This window comes from Buteo buteo, chromosome 1 (assembly GCF_964188355.1).
Source record: "Buteo buteo chromosome 1, bButBut1.hap1.1, whole genome shotgun sequence".
NCBI classification, from domain to species: Eukaryota; Metazoa; Chordata; class Aves; order Accipitriformes; family Accipitridae; genus Buteo; species Buteo buteo.
This window is the reverse complement of record NC_134171.1, coordinates 53,438,828-53,460,244: the sequence shown is the minus strand read 5'-3', so window position 1 is coordinate 53,460,244 and position 21,417 is coordinate 53,438,828. Positions and strand designations below refer to the sequence as shown.

The following is a 21,417-nucleotide window of genomic DNA, read 5'->3' as shown; positions in this document are numbered from 1 at the left end:
ATGCAGTTAGAAATAAAATACTAGGAGGGTCTTGTGAGCCTGAGCCATAATGTGAAGCACAGATAAAATAAGTACAATCAGTAACCACAGATAATGATGTGACTGCAGATCCTGTAGCAAACAGCACAGTACTGTGGAGTTTTCTCCCCGAGATGATGTTTTAACCACCCTGAAGGCCTCTGGTAAGTGACCTATAGGAGAATACATCCGCTGAGTCATTTTAGAGGAGGAGAGGAGAAGAATATCCTCTGAAAAGACATGGGATATATAGCAGCCAAGGCTTTATTTTTATCAATGACTTATCAAGCCAGCTATGAACATTCACCTTTTTAATCACAGACTTATTAGGACTCATACATATTTAATCAAGACTGTAACTCTGAAGGTGCTCTAAATGCTTCTACAGGTAGTAGTGTATGTTTTAGCATATAGCACCTTGCATTTCAACATTCAGCTGATGGTGCTAATGCTGAGGTAAAATCCAGACTTCTAGCACTAAATTTTAAAAGCAAGCAGTCACTTCCCAGTCACACCATCAGTTTGTTTATTTACATTTAGCAAGCTGCCTATTGAAAAAAAAACAAAATAAAACAAAACCAATGCTGCAAATAATTTGATTAAAAGATAGATCAGATCATCTGGCTGTCTGCATTACCGCTGGGGCTGGTAGAAGCTGTGGTCTCATGGTGCTTCCCCTCACTGTCCAGAAGAGAGCTGCCAAAACAGGAATGCTGTTTCATGCACAGGTAGCAGAAACATTCAGCAGCTGCCCCTGCTCTCGCTCAGTCATTTTTCTTTCTGCTGGCACCTCTATCTGTGGTTACAAATCAGGGCCCCATGAAGCAGGCGGCCGACTTGACCGATGCTACTCGATCATGCTGCCAGATCTTCCACTGCTCATTTCCTGCAGCACAATCTGAAAGAAAGCCTGTTTCCACGGCTGAGCTGGTCTGGACAAAGATAAATCTGAAGGCTGCCTAGTGACTACTGTATAAACATACAAAAAGTCTGATGAGCTAACCTACAAGGCTTTGGTTATTTGGTATAATTAAGTGGAGAAGATGCCAAGAAAATAATTACTGGAAAGTTTTCTTTTGACAAACTTATGATAGAAATTTCTCAACAGCTTCAAGGAACTCCATGGATGAGCTAAGCCCTTCCAAGTCCAGCAGATTGCCCCTTTTGTCATGAAAGTGGAATAATTCAGTCTCCTCCTCTTCCAGCTCCTCTCGAAATAGGTTGGTCTCTGAGGTAGGAATGATAATGATGCGAGGGACTGTATTGCTAATGACAGAGCCCAGGACTCCATTAACTTGACTTTCTTGAGTTGCCATCTGTGAAGTACCTGAGTCTCCTCCTCTGCTGACACTGCTGCTATTCAAACCAACAGGCAGAGAAGCTGCTCTTAGGGAGCTGGTCATGAGTGTTGCAGGGGAACTGTGTAGGACTGGCCGACCAAGCACCTTCTCCAAACAGCTGGAGGAGAGTGAAACCTGGAGCAGAGACATAAGCTTTAGTGTTGTCATACAGCATATGACTGTGGAAACCAGTATTTGAAATATTCATTACCACTAGTCGCTATTTGAGTCACCAGTCATTTTTTCTAAACACTTGAATCATTAGCTAGAAAGAGGGAAAATCATGATGTGTTAACATCTACAGCTTGGAAAGGAGGATGTTAAATGAAGCAAAAGAAGACATGCTCAAATATCATCAGAAACCAAAAAGAAAAAAAGAAGAAAACCCCATTCCTATATCTGACTTATGTTTTAAAAAAATGTTTCTCCATTTTTTATACATCTCAAGGAACTGGATAATTGTACTCTCTCTCTCATGGAAGAGAGCTCAGATAAGGCTCAAGCACAGTGTATTCTTTATTTGCCTAAAATTGCATCATACTTGTGACAACCTCTATCATGGTGTCCCCAAATAGCTCCTGGTACTGCCTCGGGACAGTTAGTGGCTTTGCATTCATACATTGGACTGTACTTCCACCAACAAAGAAGGGAAAAACAGTGACTGTGATTTTGCTTTTCTAATCATTTCTCATCTGCCTATTTTGAGAGAACTCTAATTTCTAACTCGGCCCCGATGGCAACTCCCCTGTGACCTTTCCATAACTCTTCGTGCACAGTATGCAAATCCAGAGTAAACTAAGTAAGCTTTGAAAGTGCTAGTTAATATTTAAATACACTGGTAACAGGAGGCATAAGTGATCAATTTTGGCTTGCTTTAGAAAATGACAGTTAAGGTTACAAAATTACTGTGCCAGGTATAGAGAGAAGTTAGAAGTCCCTCCTTCCTGGAGAAAATCAACATTTAAAGTAAAATGCAGTTTTTACTTCATTAGTATGTGAATTCCCATGAAGCCTAATGGAATTCAGAGTACGACTAAGTTTTACTCAGATTGCTATAAAGTCTCTTTCAGAGTTATAGTTCTATTTATTTCTTTTAATACTGTTGTAAAGCATATTAATTAACTATACTAAGTCTCTTCATAACTTGAGCTTCCCACAGTAGTTTTGTAAATTTTTTCCTCTATTGCAGGTATTCCTGTTCTAGTCATAAACCTCATTAATTCAACTTTAGTCCTCTTCAAGCATTCAGGCATATAATTCCCATGAATTTATAGGGGTTTGGTGCTGAACCATCTTTTAAAAATTTTAAATCAGTTTCTAGTATGATTACAGCCCAGCAGGGGCTGTAGTCTTGGGCTCCTTTGTCTCCACCTAGTCCGTGGCCTGTGATGCTGCATTTACACTGACAAACTAAATGGTTCCTTAAATCAAAAAGGGAAGGCTTTTGTTTTGTTTTGTTTGTTTTTATTTCTTAAGATTTAGGGATCATCTCCTCAGTCTTAGCAAGTAGTTTGGTGGATATGTTACTGCACAGCATAGGTCTAGTCTGATTTTACAGACAGAAAACCAAATGAATGCATTTGTTTTTCACACAAATTTTGTTTGTTTTTTTTTTAAAAAACCCAACACAACAGCATCTTTAGTCCCTCTCTCTCCCCCTCTGTCTCTCTGTCAGTTTGGGTTTAAAATTAGGTACTGATATATACTGAAGCATTGTGTAATTCTACTCCAGAAGCAGGAACCGTTCAGCAATGCCTGTGGATAACAATTTCTCCAGCTGCTGTACCTACCCAAGTGGAGGGAAGCACAATGTGCTAAAAAAAAGTGGTTTAAATCAACCTGACAGAGAAGAAAAGGCCATTCTTCCAAATCAAAGATAACAATAGAATGAAAAAACCCAAACCCACTCCTTCCTGCTTCAAATGCTGTTTTTACTGCAGCAGAAGGATGGGTTTCTTCTTGATATGGCTTAGTGGGCAGGATACCACTTCCAAGGTTTTTTTAATAGTTTTCATGCCAAGTAATTCCCTTGACACAAAACCTGGATGCACAGACCACAACTAGCAACTCTCCTTTGAAATAAAGTATCCAAACCTATCTTGTCCTTATAATACATGACTGCTTTTTTTAATGCTTCCAAAATGGCCTCTTCACTGCCATACCAGGTTTCCAGGTGTTAGTCTACTTCAAGTCTGTTGCCATCCTAACTAACTGCAATAAGTCATGGGGATGGATCATATCTTTGTGACAGCACAGAAAACAGTCCCGTGTACTCTTATGCTCTGGAAAGCACCAAGCCCAGGACACTGATTGGCTTTTTTACTTTCTCTTGAGGGATACCTTTTCTTTTTTGACAACCCATCTGCAACTGGACATTAAGAAGTCTTGATCTCAGTCAGTGAAAAGAACTCAGAGGTACATAAATTTTTTAGATGTTGCTGAGATGGTCTTCTTAAAGAAAACAAAGGAAGTGTAAGATTCTTTTCCTAAAAAAAATAATTATATTTTATTAAATCAAAAAGTTAGGTGACCCTTCACCAAATTCACACTTGTATTTCCGTAACTGAGCATTTTTGGAAGTGCTATAATTGGAATTCAGTCATAGACAATCCAGTAATGCTATTAAAACCTTGAAATAAATGTCTAAAAATGCAGCAGGGTTTCTTTAGGGTTGGTTGGGGTTTTTTAAGGGTAAATGGGTGCCCTCATAGTGAAATGCTCTTACTGAGCTTGGCAAATAAATATTTATTCTGATAGAATGAATATTGATGCATTGTGTTTAGCTAAGACACAAAGAACCTTCACACCACACAGTAATCTTTGCTGAAAATATTGAGAAAATCAAATGAGGCTTTGAACATTCTATGTAAATAAACTCCACACATCTCAGTGAACACCACTGAAAGCCTCAGCATGAAGGTACTCTGTTTAACGGTCATTTATCAAAATAGTCCAACAGATGCCTTTCAAAGACAAAGTATAGCACCTGAGCCTTCTTGTGGGCTATGCAGTTGCTAGATTCCAGAATACAGGAATATTTATTTAATTACTGAACACTTTTATGCAGACCACCTCGTATTTATTTTCCTTCTCGTTCCTTGTGAGACTGGAGTGGTTCTCTAGAACCTGGAGACAATCTCTTGTCTTTGCCACTTGCCTACAACCTTGGACACACTGGGCTACTGATGGAGAGCAGTGGAGGTGGGCAGTAGATTTGAGTCCATGTTGCCTGCCACCACATTTGAAGCCATTGTCTTTCCATCAATACTATTCACAACAGTTACAGGAAAAGACTTTCTTTTCAGGGTTTCTCAGGACTTGATCTTAAAAAGACACCTGAAGGAAGACAGGGCAGATGCATGCAGGAACCGGGTCATGGGATGGCTGGAAACTTCCAGAACAGGTCCTGCTTTAAACTACGCTGTCTCTAGACAATTAGCCTCAGAGCTGGAAGGGAGTACAGGGGACAGAAGCAGATGCTGTAGCTGCCCAAGGTGCGGGTGTTTAGTTACACACACAAGAGCAACCCCATGAAAGGGTGCCTCCATCAAAAAGTGGGTGCTACTCAGCCCAGCCACAGACAGGGGATTGTAAGCCTATGTCTGTCTTTTCTGGAAAATGCAGCACTGATATATGCTTGATGTTGTGCCACCCATAGAAATACTTGTTTTGAAACTGGTGTTACAGTGCTGGCAGAAGCTGACTCATGGGTGACCTACTGCTCCCATCCTCAGCAGTTCCTCAGGGAACAGGGTGCTCCTCAACAGCATGACACCAAACCTCAGCGGTTTGGGCAACAAGTGTGATGCATCCACAGAAGATGCTCTGATTACTCACCGTCTCCTCTTTCAGTGAGGGAAGGGTGGCAGCTGCCAGACTCTCCCACCCTTAGGGAGAAATGGGAGTTTCTTTCTTGTCTTCCCCCTCAACAAAAATAAAACATTTTAATGTACACTGAAAAGAAGAAAAAGAGTGGCTTCTATCATGTCAAAGTCTCTTTTGCAGCCCTGACTTTGTAATAAAAGGCTGCCACAATGTGGACACAAGGGTTAAGATGGGAGAAACCAGAGCTAGGGTAGATAAACAGGCAAAGAAGCAAAGAAGTCAGCTTCTTATATTTGATGCTACTGACTGTGCTTTAATGCAGCTTTAGAGCTATGAGCTGATGCTGGCTTTCCAAAAGCAGACAACGTCAGTGAAAAAAAGTTAAGAAGGCATTATTGGCATTCTCATTAGTCACAAAAAAAGAAATAATACTAAGGATGAAGAGGACATTGGAATCAGTATAAATAAAGCCTACAGATGAAACAGATGGGTATAAAGGCTGAATTATTATTCCAGAGATTAAGTACTGTAGCAAGATTAACATTTAAATGGAGAGTCCCCAGCAGAGACTTTTTTCCTTACCTTTTCTGCAGTTGCTGCATCACAACTGCAGGTCTTTGGGAGCAGGTCTCTCTTCTCCTGTCTCAGACTTGTTGAGAAAGAATGACTTCGGTGAGGCTGCAGTTTTTTATGAGGTGGCTGTACAGGGTCAAGCTCTACATCACTCCAGGTCTAATCACAAATGATGAAGGATTTTAGACAGTTACATCCTTCCTCAAATTCTAAAAGGTCTCAAACTCTAGCAGAAACCATGCACGCTTACAGAAAACTAAAGCTGTTCTAACACAGGTCTCACACTCAAAACTCCCCTGGGGAGAGGCTTGGTTTTTAATCTTGTCTTTACCCTGGACTTCTTTCCTGAACCAAAAAAAAAAAAATCTTTGAAATAATGAAAAATTATTTAATCTCTTTTCACCAGGATGTTTTTCACCCTTTTTTATCTCATTGCTCGTGCTATGCTTATAGCTACATAGCACCTGAATTCTAAAGATGGGTGCAAGTACAACCAATCTGTTTAATATAGCTTATGGCATTCTGCATGACCATCAGCTGGTACAAAACTATGGACATGGACAGGTCCAAAACCATGTTTGTATACATCCCAGATGGATAGCCAGAACACCCAGGTCTTCTCGAGCCCTATGAACTTGCTGCTTCTCTGAACCATCATTAGCAGATGGGAGGCAACGGGTGGGCTCTGCGCCAATGATCTAAGAGCATGCCAGTAATGGAGTACAATCATGACATTGCAGCCATGCTGTTCCATTTACAGGCTTGGGCAGAGGCCATCCATCATTCCTAACTTCGTGGTGACTTTTTGATTGAGTATCAATGATGAGATCATTCCACTATTTTCCACACTGGCTTTAAGATACAGATAGATAGGTAGGTAGGTAGGTAGATAGATAGGGCTCCACACAAGTGGGAAGCTAGTGCATAATTCCACTTCATCACCTTGCTCATACTTCTATGTATTGACACCTGTTTATTTCTCCTCCCTTGCAGAATCAAACTGTAAATACAACTTTACATGACTCATGAATATGTTGGCTCCCTACACTAACACGTATGCAACACACAGAGGAAAGTGTCGGTGGCAACAGCTGCGTCTTTTACAGTGTTGCTGGTGTCATTCCTGTCCATCAATACTTTATTGGACCATTCCAAAATTTCACTCAGTCCTGCTGTCATGCAAAAGTCGTTGAGCTTAGCTTTTATTTCAGCAGCTGCTGTTTCAGCTAAAATCTGTACAGCTGCACTGAGCTGTCAGTTGCCCCAAGGACAATTACCTTTGGCTGCATCAACTCAGCACAACACAGTGCTGCGCATCGCTAACAGCAGGTGTTTTATCTGAGACTCCTAAGCCAAAGTTGTGCCAAAGGCTGAAGCCTCCTACCCACATTATCCCATCCCTTTAAACAGCAACCCCAGCCAAACCTGCTAACCCCAATGAACCAAAACCAAGTAGTGACCAACAGTAAAGAACAGAAAACTTCTTGGATCAGAGTGGGCGATCCAGCTGAAATTACTTCATTTGACATCAAACAAAGGGTTAATGGGGAGAGAATTTAGGAACAAACTTTAAGTCAAGGAAAATTAAAATGTAAAAGGGGAAAAAATGCTGGAAATAAGTAAATGAGGAGCCTTCCTGTTTTAAACTATGTCAACACATTTCCATGTTGCTACACGTGCTATGTACAACCAGTGAATGCAGCACAAGTGTAAGCAGACAAGTAGTCCTCATGATCTCAAGGGAGATACAGATACGTGTGGGTCCTCTGTTTACTCAAGCTGTTAAGCAATCCCAAACAAAATATAGTCTTTTTTTTATGATAGGATATTGGCATGTTGCATATACTAACCTCATATTGCAAAGATAATCTGGGTATTTTGGAGTTTATGAAATCATCACAGTTGATACTCTCTTGCATCATTGTGTAATCAGTGGTCTGTGAATGGAATTAAATCAGCAAGATAGATGATCTCATTTTCATTTACATTGCAACAGAAACATTTATGCATTTATTTATATCTTCAAGAGCCAAGACAAACACTAAATTTCATAGCACGTACGAAGTGAGTCATTCTTTTTTTCTATCTAGCTCATTAAGGTCTTTTGCCCTAATATAGCAGCAGCCAGATAAAAATGAAAATGTTCTCCATGCCCTGAAGACTATGAGACTCTAGGCAAGCAAATTTGGGGATCCTCGTGCTATGCAGTGTGGTACAGTAGTGTCACACTCCAAAAGAGTCCCATCACACTTCAAACTCACTTGGGCTCAAATCTGAGCAACAGTACACAAAAAGCCATTTTTGCCTAGGCTAATAGAGGCCTTTCACTCTTCTATTTATTGTTTCAATTTAAAAGAAATTTTGTGGTAGACACATGAAACACTATAGAAAAATCTTGTCACTTCTAGACCAGGTCTCTCCTGAGAAGTAGCTTGTCCATTGCATGGTATTCAAACACCTTCTAACTTTGAATGACAAAATGTGCCCCATTTAAGAGAGTTCATGATCTTTAATTATCATCATTACTACCTGTCTGTAATACAGTAACCTGTAGGCTGTATAGTGATAGCTGGGAATGCTGCTGGGGTATGTGATATACAGTCACAAAGTAGAAGAGGATCCTTGTCCCCAAACAGTTCACAACTTTACAAGCTGTACAGCTGAGGCTACCCCATAAAGCGTAATTAGTCATTTTAACTGGAAGCCTACCTGACGCAGCTGTATGGTTAATGTGCAAGAGAGGCAGCAGCATGGACTGCAAAGTAACCTATCTTTTGTAATGGGATAGATTTTGTTTCATTAGGGCTCAGGCAGTGAGCCTTCCCCTCAGGCACTTAAAGTGTTTTTTTTGTTCTGATTTTTGATTTCACAGCCAGAAGGCCTGAATTTCTTATCAGTACCCTGCTAGCATTGGCTGGATCTCCTTGGTTTCCCAGCAAATGGTGCATTTTTTGCTCAGGTGCGTTTGCTTTACTGTCTGTCTGCCACGAAAGAGTTCAGAAATCTCCCTGGTGCTGTTACCCGAAAGGAACCCCTTCCATTCTCCAGCAGAATATTCAGTGCAGAATGATCTTGTTCGAGAATGGTGCACCGTTCATGCTGGTTTTCCTGCTGGTCCCAGGTCCATTCCCAAATCAAGGACCTCAGTCTTCCCCAAAATACTCAACATAGTTACAATCTCACTGAAATCCAGCTCCGCGGCCTGACTCTCAGCGACAGCACCTGGAAAGCAGCAGCCCGCAGGCCACAGCACGCAAACAGCCGGGCCCCATCCTTGCTCAGACCGCTGCCACCTGGCTCAAGGGGAGAGCCAAGAGTTTGCCACTCAGCCTGTCACGGTGATTTATACCTTTGTGAAAGGTTACTGACCGCAGCCATTGCTCTGGGAGGCAGGTCCCCGGGAGGGCCTGCCCCAGCCTGGCCCCTGCCACGGCTGCCATCCCTCTCTGGGAGCCACCTTCCCAGCACCTCTGCGGGCAAGGCTGGCTTCTTGTGACTTAGAGGGGCAGGCAAGGTCATGCCAAGAGGGGCTGTGAAGAATCCCGAGGGATCCTTTTATTTTTAACTCCCTCAGTCACCAGCCTTACTGAGACTTGGGGTATGCTGCTTACAAAACACCCCACCCTTGCCCCAGGTGCAGGATTTTTCCACTCCTTATGGTTAAAATCCAGGGAAACAAATAAAAAAGTCTCCTGTCCTACAGAAAATGGACATCCTTTAAAATAATAAGACAGCTTTTGGATAGGTTAGAAAATTTTGGATGGGAGACTGTTTTCCTGTCCTCCAACCCCCTCAGACACTGAATTATAGGAAGTGGTTGGTGATGTGGGGATTGCCTGACAATGGCTCTTTTTAATTCACATTAAAGACTTAACCTGCACATCCATAGTGCTAGTAAGCATCTGAACCATGCAGATATGCTGGCCTGGATGCTTTTTCTGATCAGAAATCATGACACATGAACTCCCAGAAAGGCTTTGCAGAAATGACCTCCCACAACCCAAAAAATTTAGCTACCCCACCCCCTTTTCCATTCTCTAATTTTGAATATGTATTTATAGAGTCACTTATCTGGGGAGTCAGAGAAACATTATACTCACTGTCCTTTATGGAAACAAGGAAAGACTTACAGCTTCTCCAGTGGAAACTGATGAAACACAAGTGCTCTTTGTCCTGCCAGCAAGAGTCTGATGGCTGGAGAGAGAGGTCCTGAACGATGACTCATTTATGGAGCCTCTCAGGAGGTCGTTCTTCGATATTCGTATTAGGAACCTCAAGCAGGGAACAGCATTGTGGATGGTTTTTCTGAAGGAAAATGGGAGAAGAAAAAAAACAAATGGCACATTGATGACACGGCTTTGAAAATCATTTGGGGAAAGTACCGTCTCTTTCCATAACATCAGCACGGCTTCTGTTTTGGTTGAGGAGGTCTTAAAGACTACATGAAAACAGCATGGTATATCTAGTGGAAACTGCTCAAGAGGCTGAAAGGAAAATAGCAGGTGGCTTTGGGACCTTGTGTCAAAACACGTATGGAAGAGCTGCATGGTAAGTAATAAGAATTGAAAATATCTTGAAGAGCATCATTGCTTCTAATTTAATTAAAAGATTAACGCAGAAATCTTTCAGGTTAGCTGGTATGAAGAACTTCACTGTGCAAAGGCACAGAATGAGAGGGAATAAAGGAAAGGGGAGAGGACCAGGAGAATCAGATATTGTTATTTATTTGTATCACGGCAGCTCCTGTAAACTCCTATCAGGAATTAACACTCCATACAAGCACGGAGGAGAAGGATGATCTAGGCCCCAAAGAACTTAAAACCTGCCTTATTCATTAAATAATAATCTCAGTCATGGTTGTATGAATCTATTCCTCCTAGCCAAAGCCCTGACCCTACATAGAGCAGAAGAGCCCAAGAGCCTCCCCTGCTCAATGCCAGCTGGCCTTGCTCCTTGCTGTTTGCCTAGGACTGGCAGGGTGATGCTAGCCAGAGCACTGCATTTGGTATAACACCTCCCCAGTGCCTCCCAACCCATTATTTCAGCCCAACAGATGAAGCTAATACTGGCACAAAACTAAATGAACAAGTCAAGAAGCAAGGCAGCAACAAGGCACGTGGAAAACAACTGATGCATAGGACTTACAGATCAGTGGAGGATGTTAATATATTGACTTTACACTGAGATGCAAGTCAAGTGGATGTATATTGTAAAAGCTTTGCTTCTATAGTTACCAGGCTTGTTGAATAACTAGTACATTTTAAATTATCATTTCTACTCTCAGAAAAGATCGTACATGTTAAAGTCTCAGAGATCTGATTCTGGGATCACAAGATGAGATCACTAGTTTGTCAATCCAAAAAAAGAGGAAGCTTTCTGCCCGCATCATCATTCCTGATTCTGCTGAGATGCCTGTTGGTGAGCTGGCAGAGCCCCACTGAGGTGCTTGGGGGTGCAGGAGGCTGCCTACATGCTCCTGGATAAAAAGAAAGAGCTCATGTTGTGTAGAAAATAAAAAATTCTGAGAATCAGCAAGCCTTTACAGGACACAAGAAAATGCCAACCCCCCATAAGTTCATTTTCATGTTGAAGATGTCAGGCTAGCACTGAAAAGCAGCTGCCAGCTTTTTTCCCCAGCTGAGAAGCTGAACCACTTCCCTCAGACATAGCTGTAGCTTTTGATGTCTGCCACAGCCTACCTGGGGCTGTAAACTATTCAATAACTTCAAGTTGGTGTAAAATGTACCATCCTGTTTATTAAGTGGGATTTCATACAGAGACCTCCTCACACCGGACGTTCAGGAAGTCTATGTCTGATGGTGAATTTTCATGGACAACATAAGAACATTTTGATGTCTTGAGGGACCAGAGTCTCAATTTTACTAATATTTGGGAGGGCTGTTGAGGGATATTTTGTGGGCTGGGATGAACATACAGATTTTGAAGGGAGTTTTAATACTGTACGTGTGAAACACAAAATAGGTATAAACTGAGGTGCTTATTTAATGATGTTTTTATAATTCTCTGAAATAAGACAGTCACCCAAAGTCAAATATGTAGTAATTGCAAACAAATTTTTGAGAAAATACTGCAAATCAAAATTATTCATGATTATTCAGTTATTTGTGATGGAGTAGTTTTGAATGAATGATTTTTGTATAATTGTGCTTCACTTGGGAGCAAATTGGAGACATGGAGATGTAGAATTTCCCTGTTTGCTATGAATAAATGATTACAAAACCTAAAACTTCCAAAATCTAAGGAAGTTTCTGCAATAACTTTAACACAGCCAAGTGACGTTCTCTCACATACAGGTTGTTAAGGGAGTGAAAACTTTCTTCCCCCACAAAACAGCATTTCATGAATTAAAACTTTGCATACATTTCCTTACTTACATTTGTTACCTCCAGTGATACCTACCAGGGAGAGAAGTGTTTTTCTCCTCTATAGTGGTGGGGAGCGGGTGGGCAGGGATGTATATAACAATTAACCTCTCAGACCAGTTCTTAAAAGCCAAGTGCTAACACAAAGGTCACTCTTACATTTTCAGTTACCTTCATTGTAATGTACTTTCATTGCTTAAGGTAAGGAAACCCCACAAAAAGACTTGTTTGATTTGTTGCGCTGTTACAATGCAGTGACAGCAATTCTCTGTGAAAAAAAAAGCATCTTGTTTTGGTAGTGGTACATCATGGGTTTGAGCCATATCTGAACTCTTTGGATCCTGATTTCTAGATGCCTCTTTCTAGAAAGATTTGGAAAATAACTTAGATTTATCTCAGTTCAGTAGTTCCAATACAAAATGGCTACTCATCCACTGCCCAAACCCTTAAGTCTTGGGTGTGAACAGACGGGCCCATTTATCCATCATTGGATAAATTACTTTCAAGGCATAATGTGAATTATTAGAAGATTTGGAAATTATCCAGAAACCCTGATCTTTACATACATATTCATTATTCACTGTTCAAGCAAAATTGGTTCTGCCAATATATTTTCACCAGCTGACTTGGTGGTGTACTGTAGCTGCTTTTTCAGTTTTAAAACTGCATGTTTGATTCATCATGAGGGACCCAACATTACTTCTTTTCACGGCTGGATGACTCCCAAGTCTATGAAATGTCTTCACAACAACTCCATAAACACTTCTCTTGTTGATACATCTAGAAATACAAATTAGGAAGCAGGGAAAAAAATAAAACAAAACACTTCTTAAGACAGTGTCTGAAATCCTGGTGTGGACTCCAGCATTTTTCTTAATACAGTCTTAGAAAAGCCGATGCTGGTAGGAAAAAGACTAATTGAAGCAGTACACTATATAGTATCTGCTTTGAAAACACTCACTTGACCTTGCAAAAATAATATAAGGAATCACTGAACACAATAGCTTTGGATCAGAAAAAAAATACCAGGTTCATAATGTGTCAGCCAGCCATGCTAAACTTCTCATTCAACTTCTGCAAGCCATCAGAGACTAGACATTCTCCTATTCTAAACTAAAATGCTCTGCAAACTTCAAAAAATAAGACAGACTCAGGTTTTTGGAAGATGCAAAATGATATTAGTTACGATAGCAGACATTTTCAAACAAAATATATGGTTTCACCATTTCTGGGTGTATTTCCACCAGCCTTCTGAGAAACTTTAACTGTTCTTACAACCACACTGTCATTCATCAGACATTCAAAACAATGAACTCGATTTCCAGCTCCAAAATCCTAGTTTTCAGTCAATATAACTTAGCAGCTTTTCCACTTCTTGGATGAGACAAACCTCATGCCAACAACTAACCCTGCCATCTAGTGGCATTTTGTACATTTATCATGTTTACCAACATGGCATCCCTGTGTTTCATCAGAACTTTTGACACAGCATCCCTTTGTGGTAGATACACTTTGAATGATTTGCAGAAAAACCTAGAGACATGCTGAATAGCAGTTCCGTTACAAGCATTTTTCTGTTTATATTATAAGTATTTTTCACTTGCGATGTTTCAAAAACACTTCACGTACATCTACAGGAGGAATCACAAGCTCTGAGCTATATCTTCTGTGTGAGGTATAGCTTCTTCTGAGTACACTGCTGTAAGTCATAAAGGTGAAAAAAAATATTTAGAAGCCCACCTAATGCTGGAGAAAGGGCTGAGAACACAATGGAATTGTATCCCTTTCCTTACGATATACAAACAAAAAACTCAAGAAACAAACACCCCAAAACTAATTTTGCTGGATTTTTGGAAACCAAGTATTTCAGAAGTTTTAACAGAAGTGACTTACTTTGCCAATACTTGAATATGTTTCTCAGCTGAAGCTGAAAGGACATTTCTAAATAAAATGTTGACTTCAAAAAAGAAGTTTCAGCTTGCATATTGTCTGGGAAATGCAGGGTAAGTTTATCCGTGTCTGAAACCATTCAGCAGAACACCATGCCATCTTATTCCCTTGCTAAAGTACTTTGTAACTCCTTTTATGACCACACAACTGAAGATACAATCATTTTTGTTGTGTCCATACTATGCATGCCTCCAGGTTGTAGCTAGCTTAAAGAGTAGGTGACCTTTCTGAAATGCAAGCTGGTTCCTTCTCATGCTTTTCCTAAATGTTGGGGAAGGCTGAGCTGGACTCTGCAGACCAATTGGGATGCTCTGGAGAAGTTATTAAAGGAGATTATAATGGACCTTCTTCTGCAAAAGGAAAGGTTTCTGATTCTTTGGAGGAGTGTCTTTTATGGTATATTAAATTATCATTCACCTAATCTTGTAGGTTTCAGAGTGACAGCATGGAAATCTGTTTTTACAATGCATTGTTACCTTTCTAATCATCTACTCTGTGAGAATAAGTTATCTTTATACTATCTATCCCTTACCTTACTGCAGTCAGAGGGCCTGGATAAAAACTGGAATTCATACCTTTCAGCTCAGAAATTTATTCACTGGCTGTGAGAGTCTTGAGAAGGAAACAAAAAGGCAAGAAAAGTTGGCTAACCATGCAGGTTATTGAGATTGAATAGTGTTTGAGTATTTGTCAGTGAAATTGTGCTGGGTTGGCACAGTGTTCTGTTTTAAAATATACAGTAATTGATATCTGTAATAACAAGTAGAATTATAGTATAATTTGCTTATGAAGGCATAGGTTCAGAAATATTTCATATCTGCAAAAAACCCTGAATTGTTTCACAGAAGTTATCAACATTACATTTTGCCCATTGAACCCCATTAGCGTAGTGTAAAACTTACTTTTTTTTTAAGTCACAGCTAATATTTTTGAAAAAGGTAAAGAATAGAACTCCTTTTCCTAAAACAACTAAATGAAACAAATACAAAGACAGCCTTCAGAAGAGATTTCCTTCCACAAAGTAGAGTATTTCAGAAATGTCTGCTCTATTTTTTCAAGGTAAAAACTTGTTAATCAAAGTTAGCAGCCTGCATATTTTCAGTATTTTCAGCATATTTGGAAAATTTTCTTATTTGCAGGGAGCTCTGCCTGGATTACCAGCTTCCTACAGCTCTCACCTTGCACAGAACTTCTATGAAAATGCTGTTTGCTTCTTACAGAGGTTCTCCCAAAGACCAGCAACTTCTTTACATTAGTACTGAAGTTGGTGTACAGAGAATAACTTAAGTAATTCAGAAAACTAAACCTCAAACATATGCATATATAGCTTCTTATATTGGTGATGATGTGATTTTTGAGCCCTGCTGATTGGGGCCCATTATCTGGAGAGTGCTCTTTAGCAGCTGGCTCTGGTATGGCAAAAGATGACCCTGAGCATCACCACCTCCTCCTGTAAGTCACGGTGCTGTGCAGCTCCACAGGACAGAGCAGGGTTGTGAGGGGGAAGAAAGGTGGAAGAAGGAACTGTTCTCCTCTGTTGGCCACATCTGGAGGCCACATCTGGAGCTCCATGTGCAGTCTGGGCTACCCTGTACCAGGTGGATGTGGTGCAGGGTCTGACCACATGGATCCCATCATGGGGTGGGCAGGGCGGGACCACGCACCCCATGGGGTGAGGCTGAGGGAATGAGGGTAGATTGTTCATTGTAAAAAACTCTTTTACATGTACAGTTATACACATACCTATATGTTTACTGTACCTGTATCTTGGGTGAATTATTGCATATATGATGGGGTTGTAGATTGCAGAAGCTTTGGCAATAACTGCTGGCACAGATTTGGAATATGGTGTCAGGGTGTTACCTCGACTAAAGCAAAGCAAAAACATTACATGCAGTTATGTCATGGATTAATATTAAATTTCTAAAACATATTACTCTTTTTGACTGTTTTTGTGCTGTTATCTCTTTATAAGAAATACCCCTGAAATGTTAATTCATTCAAATGCATTCTTTGCTCAGATGAAAGGCTTGCATTTGACACTGTGTACTTGGTTTCATTCATTTGGAAAGGATGAAAGACATGCAAATAATTAGCTATCTATTTGAGGATGACCAGGAACACAAAGAATCACCTTCCCTGTTTCTACACTAGGCAAAAAAACCCAAACCCAAACCCACCAAAACAGCCCCTATTGTGACCATCTGGGAAAAGGGAATGGTGAAGAAAAGAAGAAAACAGAATCAAACCTAAAAATCTTTCAGCAGCAACACCTGTTGCACAGTAATGGGTGTCAATGACTCAGTTGCAAAAACTGCAGAAGGAAGAGAGAACTGGAAGTGGTTTGAAACCACTATTCTCCTCTTGACTTTAAGCTCCCACGGTCAGGCACATGTGATCAATGTCAGCGCAGGATAATCACAATTAATAGCATAGAATCACAGAATGGTTTGGGTCGGAAGGGACCTTCAAAGATCATCTAGTCCAACTTCTCTGCCATGGGCAGGAAAATCTTTCACTAGATGAGGTTGCTCAAAGCCCTGTCCAACCTGACCTTGAAATCAAGAACATGCACTGACAAGACAACAGGTCCCTTTGGAGTGGAGAGCAGTTGGAGGAAGACAGGAACTCAGGGGTGAATATCAGGGAATATAACCTCTTTTCTGCCCTCTGTGAGAGGCAGCAGGGTATGGAGGAAGCTTCTTGAGAGAACAGGTATTAGGAGAGAAAAGAGGTAACTCCTCCAATTCATACAAAGAAAGTATCATGGGGGAGAGGAAACAATATGTACCAAAAAATGCAGGTAAAAAGTCATAGTAGTTTTAAAACACATAGAAAAATAATCCCTTTTCTGGCTTTATCCACAAGGATCTAGTGAAGAATGCAGTATCACCTCTTTTAAACCCTTTCAAAAAGGAGATCTTCTTGTGGGTAACAGTACTAATCATACTTCTATTTCAGACTAACCTATGCTCTTTGGATTATGTTTCCACTTACCCTGCCCAGGCAATCAAGGTGACACAAGCATACGGAGACCAGGACAAGACAAACACAATGATGACCACAAAAGCAATTTTTGCTAGTTTCCATTCATTCTTCATGGACTGAGAGAGGTAGGATTTCCGGCTGCAGGACCCCAGCTTTTGAACATCTCTGTGAGGGGAAAAAAGTACAGATATGTCAGCAGAAGAGTGAAAAAGCGAGGTGCAACATCTCCAATAAGTTCTCAGCAATATGCAAAATGAAGCAGATTTCATCTTTGCCTGCTCTAACTCTTCTGTCCTCTGATATTTAAAAACTCTAGAAGGTAATTAATATAGTAAAATGGTCCCAGGCATTCTGTCTGATCTTTGCTTGCCTGTGGGACTGAGCCAGAAGTCCTGAGACTACAGCATGGGACTGCTGTGTCCTTATTCTAACACAAGGAGGGTTTCAGGTTGGGAGGGTGAAGAAATTGGTACCTTGCCCTTACAGGGACATTTTTACTTCCCTGCAGATTTATTCACTGGAGAAGAGTATTTTCAGGGGGGACTACAACAGGCAGTCCTAATATTTTTGCCAAAAAATGTCCCATCAAATTATCTTCTCACATCATACAAACACCCCACAGTTTATTAAAAAAATGCTTTTATATGGTTTAGCATTTTATATAGTTTAGCATAGAAATAACAATTTTTACATATCAATGTTGTTAAATGAAGATATTTTTCAGGCTGAAGACAGTAATTACCAGCCAGCGGGGTAACAAACTGCTTCCTGGTGCACTGTGAACATATCCATAAAGAGAGTTTACTGTATTAGTGAGCAAAAGGCATAGAAAAATCATGTGGCCACTGTGCTTCACGGGTGTACAAGACACGATTGTTTTAAGTATGCATTCTTTGCTCCTTCGCTTGGTATCAAATATGCATACACAAAGCATGGTAAAAACCAAGACCAAGGCCAAAAAATAGATTTCAGTAAGAACTTCAATTTAGGCATACAGTTAAACATGCTTGCAAAAATTTAGCCTTGTGAAGCCAAATGACTTCAATGAGTGCCTGCAGATAGGCGCAGAGAAAAGCCATCGGAGCTGATGACACTGCAAGCAGTGGGAAGGACTCACAAATCCAGCTGGTATTGGATCAGACCAAAGATAAGTCATGTGCTCATTAGGAGAAAAATAACTGGCCAAATGAAGTTACTTTACAGATCTAACACTCTGCTGGGTTTTTTATTTCAAATATAGACCAAGAATTTGGGGAGGGGGGTGGAAGAAGTGTCCTAACAAGCATAGCCAGATATTATGCATGCAGTTGTGATGCTTGAGTGAACCACAAGGTTTTCTGGGATGCCTGCCTTAAATAAAACTGTCAAAAAAATATGAGGACTGTTATGTTTACAGAGCAGCTCAAAGACAGATGATGCCCCCATTGTTACATGCTATTCATCATCCCTTGGGGCTGAAAACTGTGCTGGAATGCACAAGGACCGTGTTCCTTGTATTGCAAGTCTGAAATACAACTAATCCAAACTATCAAATTATCTGATGTACTATTAATTACCACACTTTGGGATAAGATTAGAACAACCAGAGACTTCTTTCCTTAATCCAAAATACATACATCCATTCCAGTTTTGACATTGGCAAAAATATTTCTCCAGTTACAGCTGTTAATAATCTACCACTATTTCCAATTTCAATTCAGATTAATTTTTGATTCAGATTTTTCTGCAGCTAAAGAAATTGACAAAATCTTCTCAATACAAGAAAAGGGAGATTTACTTATTTCAGCTATATTGCTTACCTGCCAGTACGTCTTATGGCCAGGAACATAAATAAATAACAATGGAATATTATTATCAGGGGAATAAAAAACACGCAGCAACATAAAATCATGGTGTAACTTCTGTTTGCAGGGGAGTAGGTTACATAGTCCCATGTACAGGATATCATCAAGCCCTCAGGCACGTAGGAACCTATGAAATACATGGAATACATTATTCACACATACACCCAAAGCTTGCGCAGTTGCTGATCTAACAACTGAGCACTTAAAATAAAACCTGTACTATATACATAGTCTTCAAGAGCTATGTTGGCTGTATTATATGTGTGGTCTGAGAATGCAAGTGCACATGTGGAGAGGAGGTCCTGACTGCCAGACCCTCAGATACACCTAATACTGCATCTGCAATTTGTTGTGCTTGAATAGAACATGGGGGTCAGGGGGAGGAGCGTATCTGCAGTGCAATAGGTGCAGTTACACAGTACAACAACAATCACGTGGCGGCTAGGCATCCACCCAATAATTTATCCAAAACCTCATTTTTTTATACCCTGATCAAGGCTAAAACAGACCACATAGGGAACAGTAGAAGAGATAGAGAGCAGACAACATACTCCACCCGAAGAGTGGAGCCACGCTCCATCCCAGCGAGTACAGCCACACGACAGCGATGATCTGCACGGTGCGTTTCTTTGAAGACCCCTGTATGGACCGTAGGGGCTTAGTGATCACAAGGTAGCGGTCAACAGAAATAGCTAATAAAGTCATCATTGAGGTTATTCCAAAGAGTGCCCCACAGAAAGCGTACAAGTCACAGCCTGAAGCAGAAAATGGCAATGTCAGGGATTTTCTTAAAACAGATGCATATTTTCTCTCAGAGCCTGACATGGTAAACCTCCCATTTTTTTCCTGGCTCAGGACTTCTCTCCCATTAGAAGAATTTTCTTAGCCTTACAATTTCATAGTTATTAAATGTTTATTAGAAAAAGCCACAAATATTAATAAAATACAAACCTACATATTTAACAAGTCCTACTCTCCACTGCAGGCTGCAACTGAGAACTTTTTGTCAATGGAAAACTGCCTCAAAGAAAATCCAATCTAATTAAAGTTACATTTTCCTGGACTGTTGCCCAATATATTGATCTTAACAGGCTGCAGCAGACATCTGTCTGCTAATGACAGATGGATGTTTCAAAAAATGACTTTGGTTTATGCGGCTTAAAAATGTAGAAGTGGTTTAAATCTGATGGCTAAAAGACCAGCTGTAAAACATAGCTCCAGCTCCTATATTGAATAGCAGCACTTTTTGAAAAAACTGACAGTTTTTACATGAAACCATTCCCCCCTCCCCCCCGTGCATTCAGGCATTGCACTAGCAGATGAAAACTTGTAGTTATACTATCCCTAATTTGATTCAGAAACCTGTGTTGAATGATTGTTCATTTTTTGAGATCTTGAGTCACCCCGTGTGGTTAGAGACAATAGTCCACCAGGAATGGCAGACAGCTGAAATACCAGATGCACCCTTAAAGCAGACTTCTTCTAAAATCTTTGTAAGTAACCTGCAATTAAGGACCAAATGCCACTCAACCCAAATCAATTGCTTCATTTATGGCAGCATGATCATATACTCTGATTTTATCTAAGGGGATGAGCAAGACTAAAAACATCCTCAAACTAAAGAAGTGCCCATTCTGTGCTGCTAAATAATACATGGCTTCTGGGCTTGCTCCACCAGTACACAACCACTACTTGGTGCAAATTTTCACCCAATGACATGACGAGCAGTACCAAGCAGAGCATCAAGCCTTCTGAGGAATGTGCTATGCTCACATTTCAGCTACAGTGTGAGCATGCATCACCTTTTCTTTCTTGCAGTTGGAAAGAAAGGAGCTTGAATTTGCAGAGCCCTCAACTGATGGCCGTTATTTAAATCTCTTAATTAATTGTGATATTCCTAGTAGCATGCTAATGAATATCAACATACATTTCTAAATAAATATATTAACTCCCTCTTAAACTAACATAGACAGAAATATTTATGACTTAATAAAACTTTTCTACCCATCTTCAGCCATAGCAACTGCCCTTACAAGCTAAAAGGTAATATGATTACATGTTGATGTTGACTCTTTTCTTTCCAAAATAAGTAAGATGAAAGGATCAAACCTATAACACAAAACATGTGCCATCATGCTGACTGCTGATGTCAAGACCCTGGGTTGTCACTCAAGAGCCTTGTGCTACTGTCTCCACGGCATAAGCCAAGATTGTTATAGCTAAAATAGGCTGCAGACAGTGTAGAGCTGGTGAGGTATGAATTAGTGTTGAAAAGTACCTATATCTCCAAATATCCACTTTCTGTGCAAGCTGTTGACAAAGCACATGGGTGCCTGAGAAGCCGACATCAGGAAGTCGCTCACAGCCAAATTCATTATAAAGTAGTTTTGGGGTGTCCTCAACTTCTTGTTGCTTAAAAACATGAGAAATACGTGATATTTAAATAAATAAAGTGAACAGTTAACTTTATAACTTTGCTTACTAGCATAAACAACT

At 40.3% G+C, this 21,417-nt stretch overlaps 1 protein-coding gene across 1 annotated transcript in view; it reads right to left on the bottom strand.

The window, feature by feature from the left end:
- Nucleotides 1–280: 280 nt before the first annotated feature.
- LOC142032279 (melanopsin-like) overlaps nucleotides 281–21,417 on the bottom strand; it is a 32,788-nt gene continuing 11,651 nt past the window's right edge. The window contains exons 4-12 of the mRNA XM_075030761.1: nucleotides 21,200–21,333; nucleotides 19,473–19,676; nucleotides 18,877–19,048; nucleotides 17,087–17,242; nucleotides 15,850–15,957; nucleotides 9,887–10,061; nucleotides 7,607–7,693; nucleotides 5,766–5,915; nucleotides 281–1,493 (exon numbers count right to left, since the gene is read on the bottom strand). Of these exons, the coding sequence (XP_074886862.1) occupies nucleotides 1,104–1,493; nucleotides 5,766–5,915; nucleotides 7,607–7,693; nucleotides 9,887–10,061; nucleotides 15,850–15,957; nucleotides 17,087–17,242; nucleotides 18,877–19,048; nucleotides 19,473–19,676; nucleotides 21,200–21,333 (1,576 nt within the window). The 3' untranslated portion in view covers nucleotides 281–1,103. The remainder of the gene's footprint in view (nucleotides 1,494–5,765; nucleotides 5,916–7,606; nucleotides 7,694–9,886; nucleotides 10,062–15,849; nucleotides 15,958–17,086; nucleotides 17,243–18,876; nucleotides 19,049–19,472; nucleotides 19,677–21,199; nucleotides 21,334–21,417) is intronic.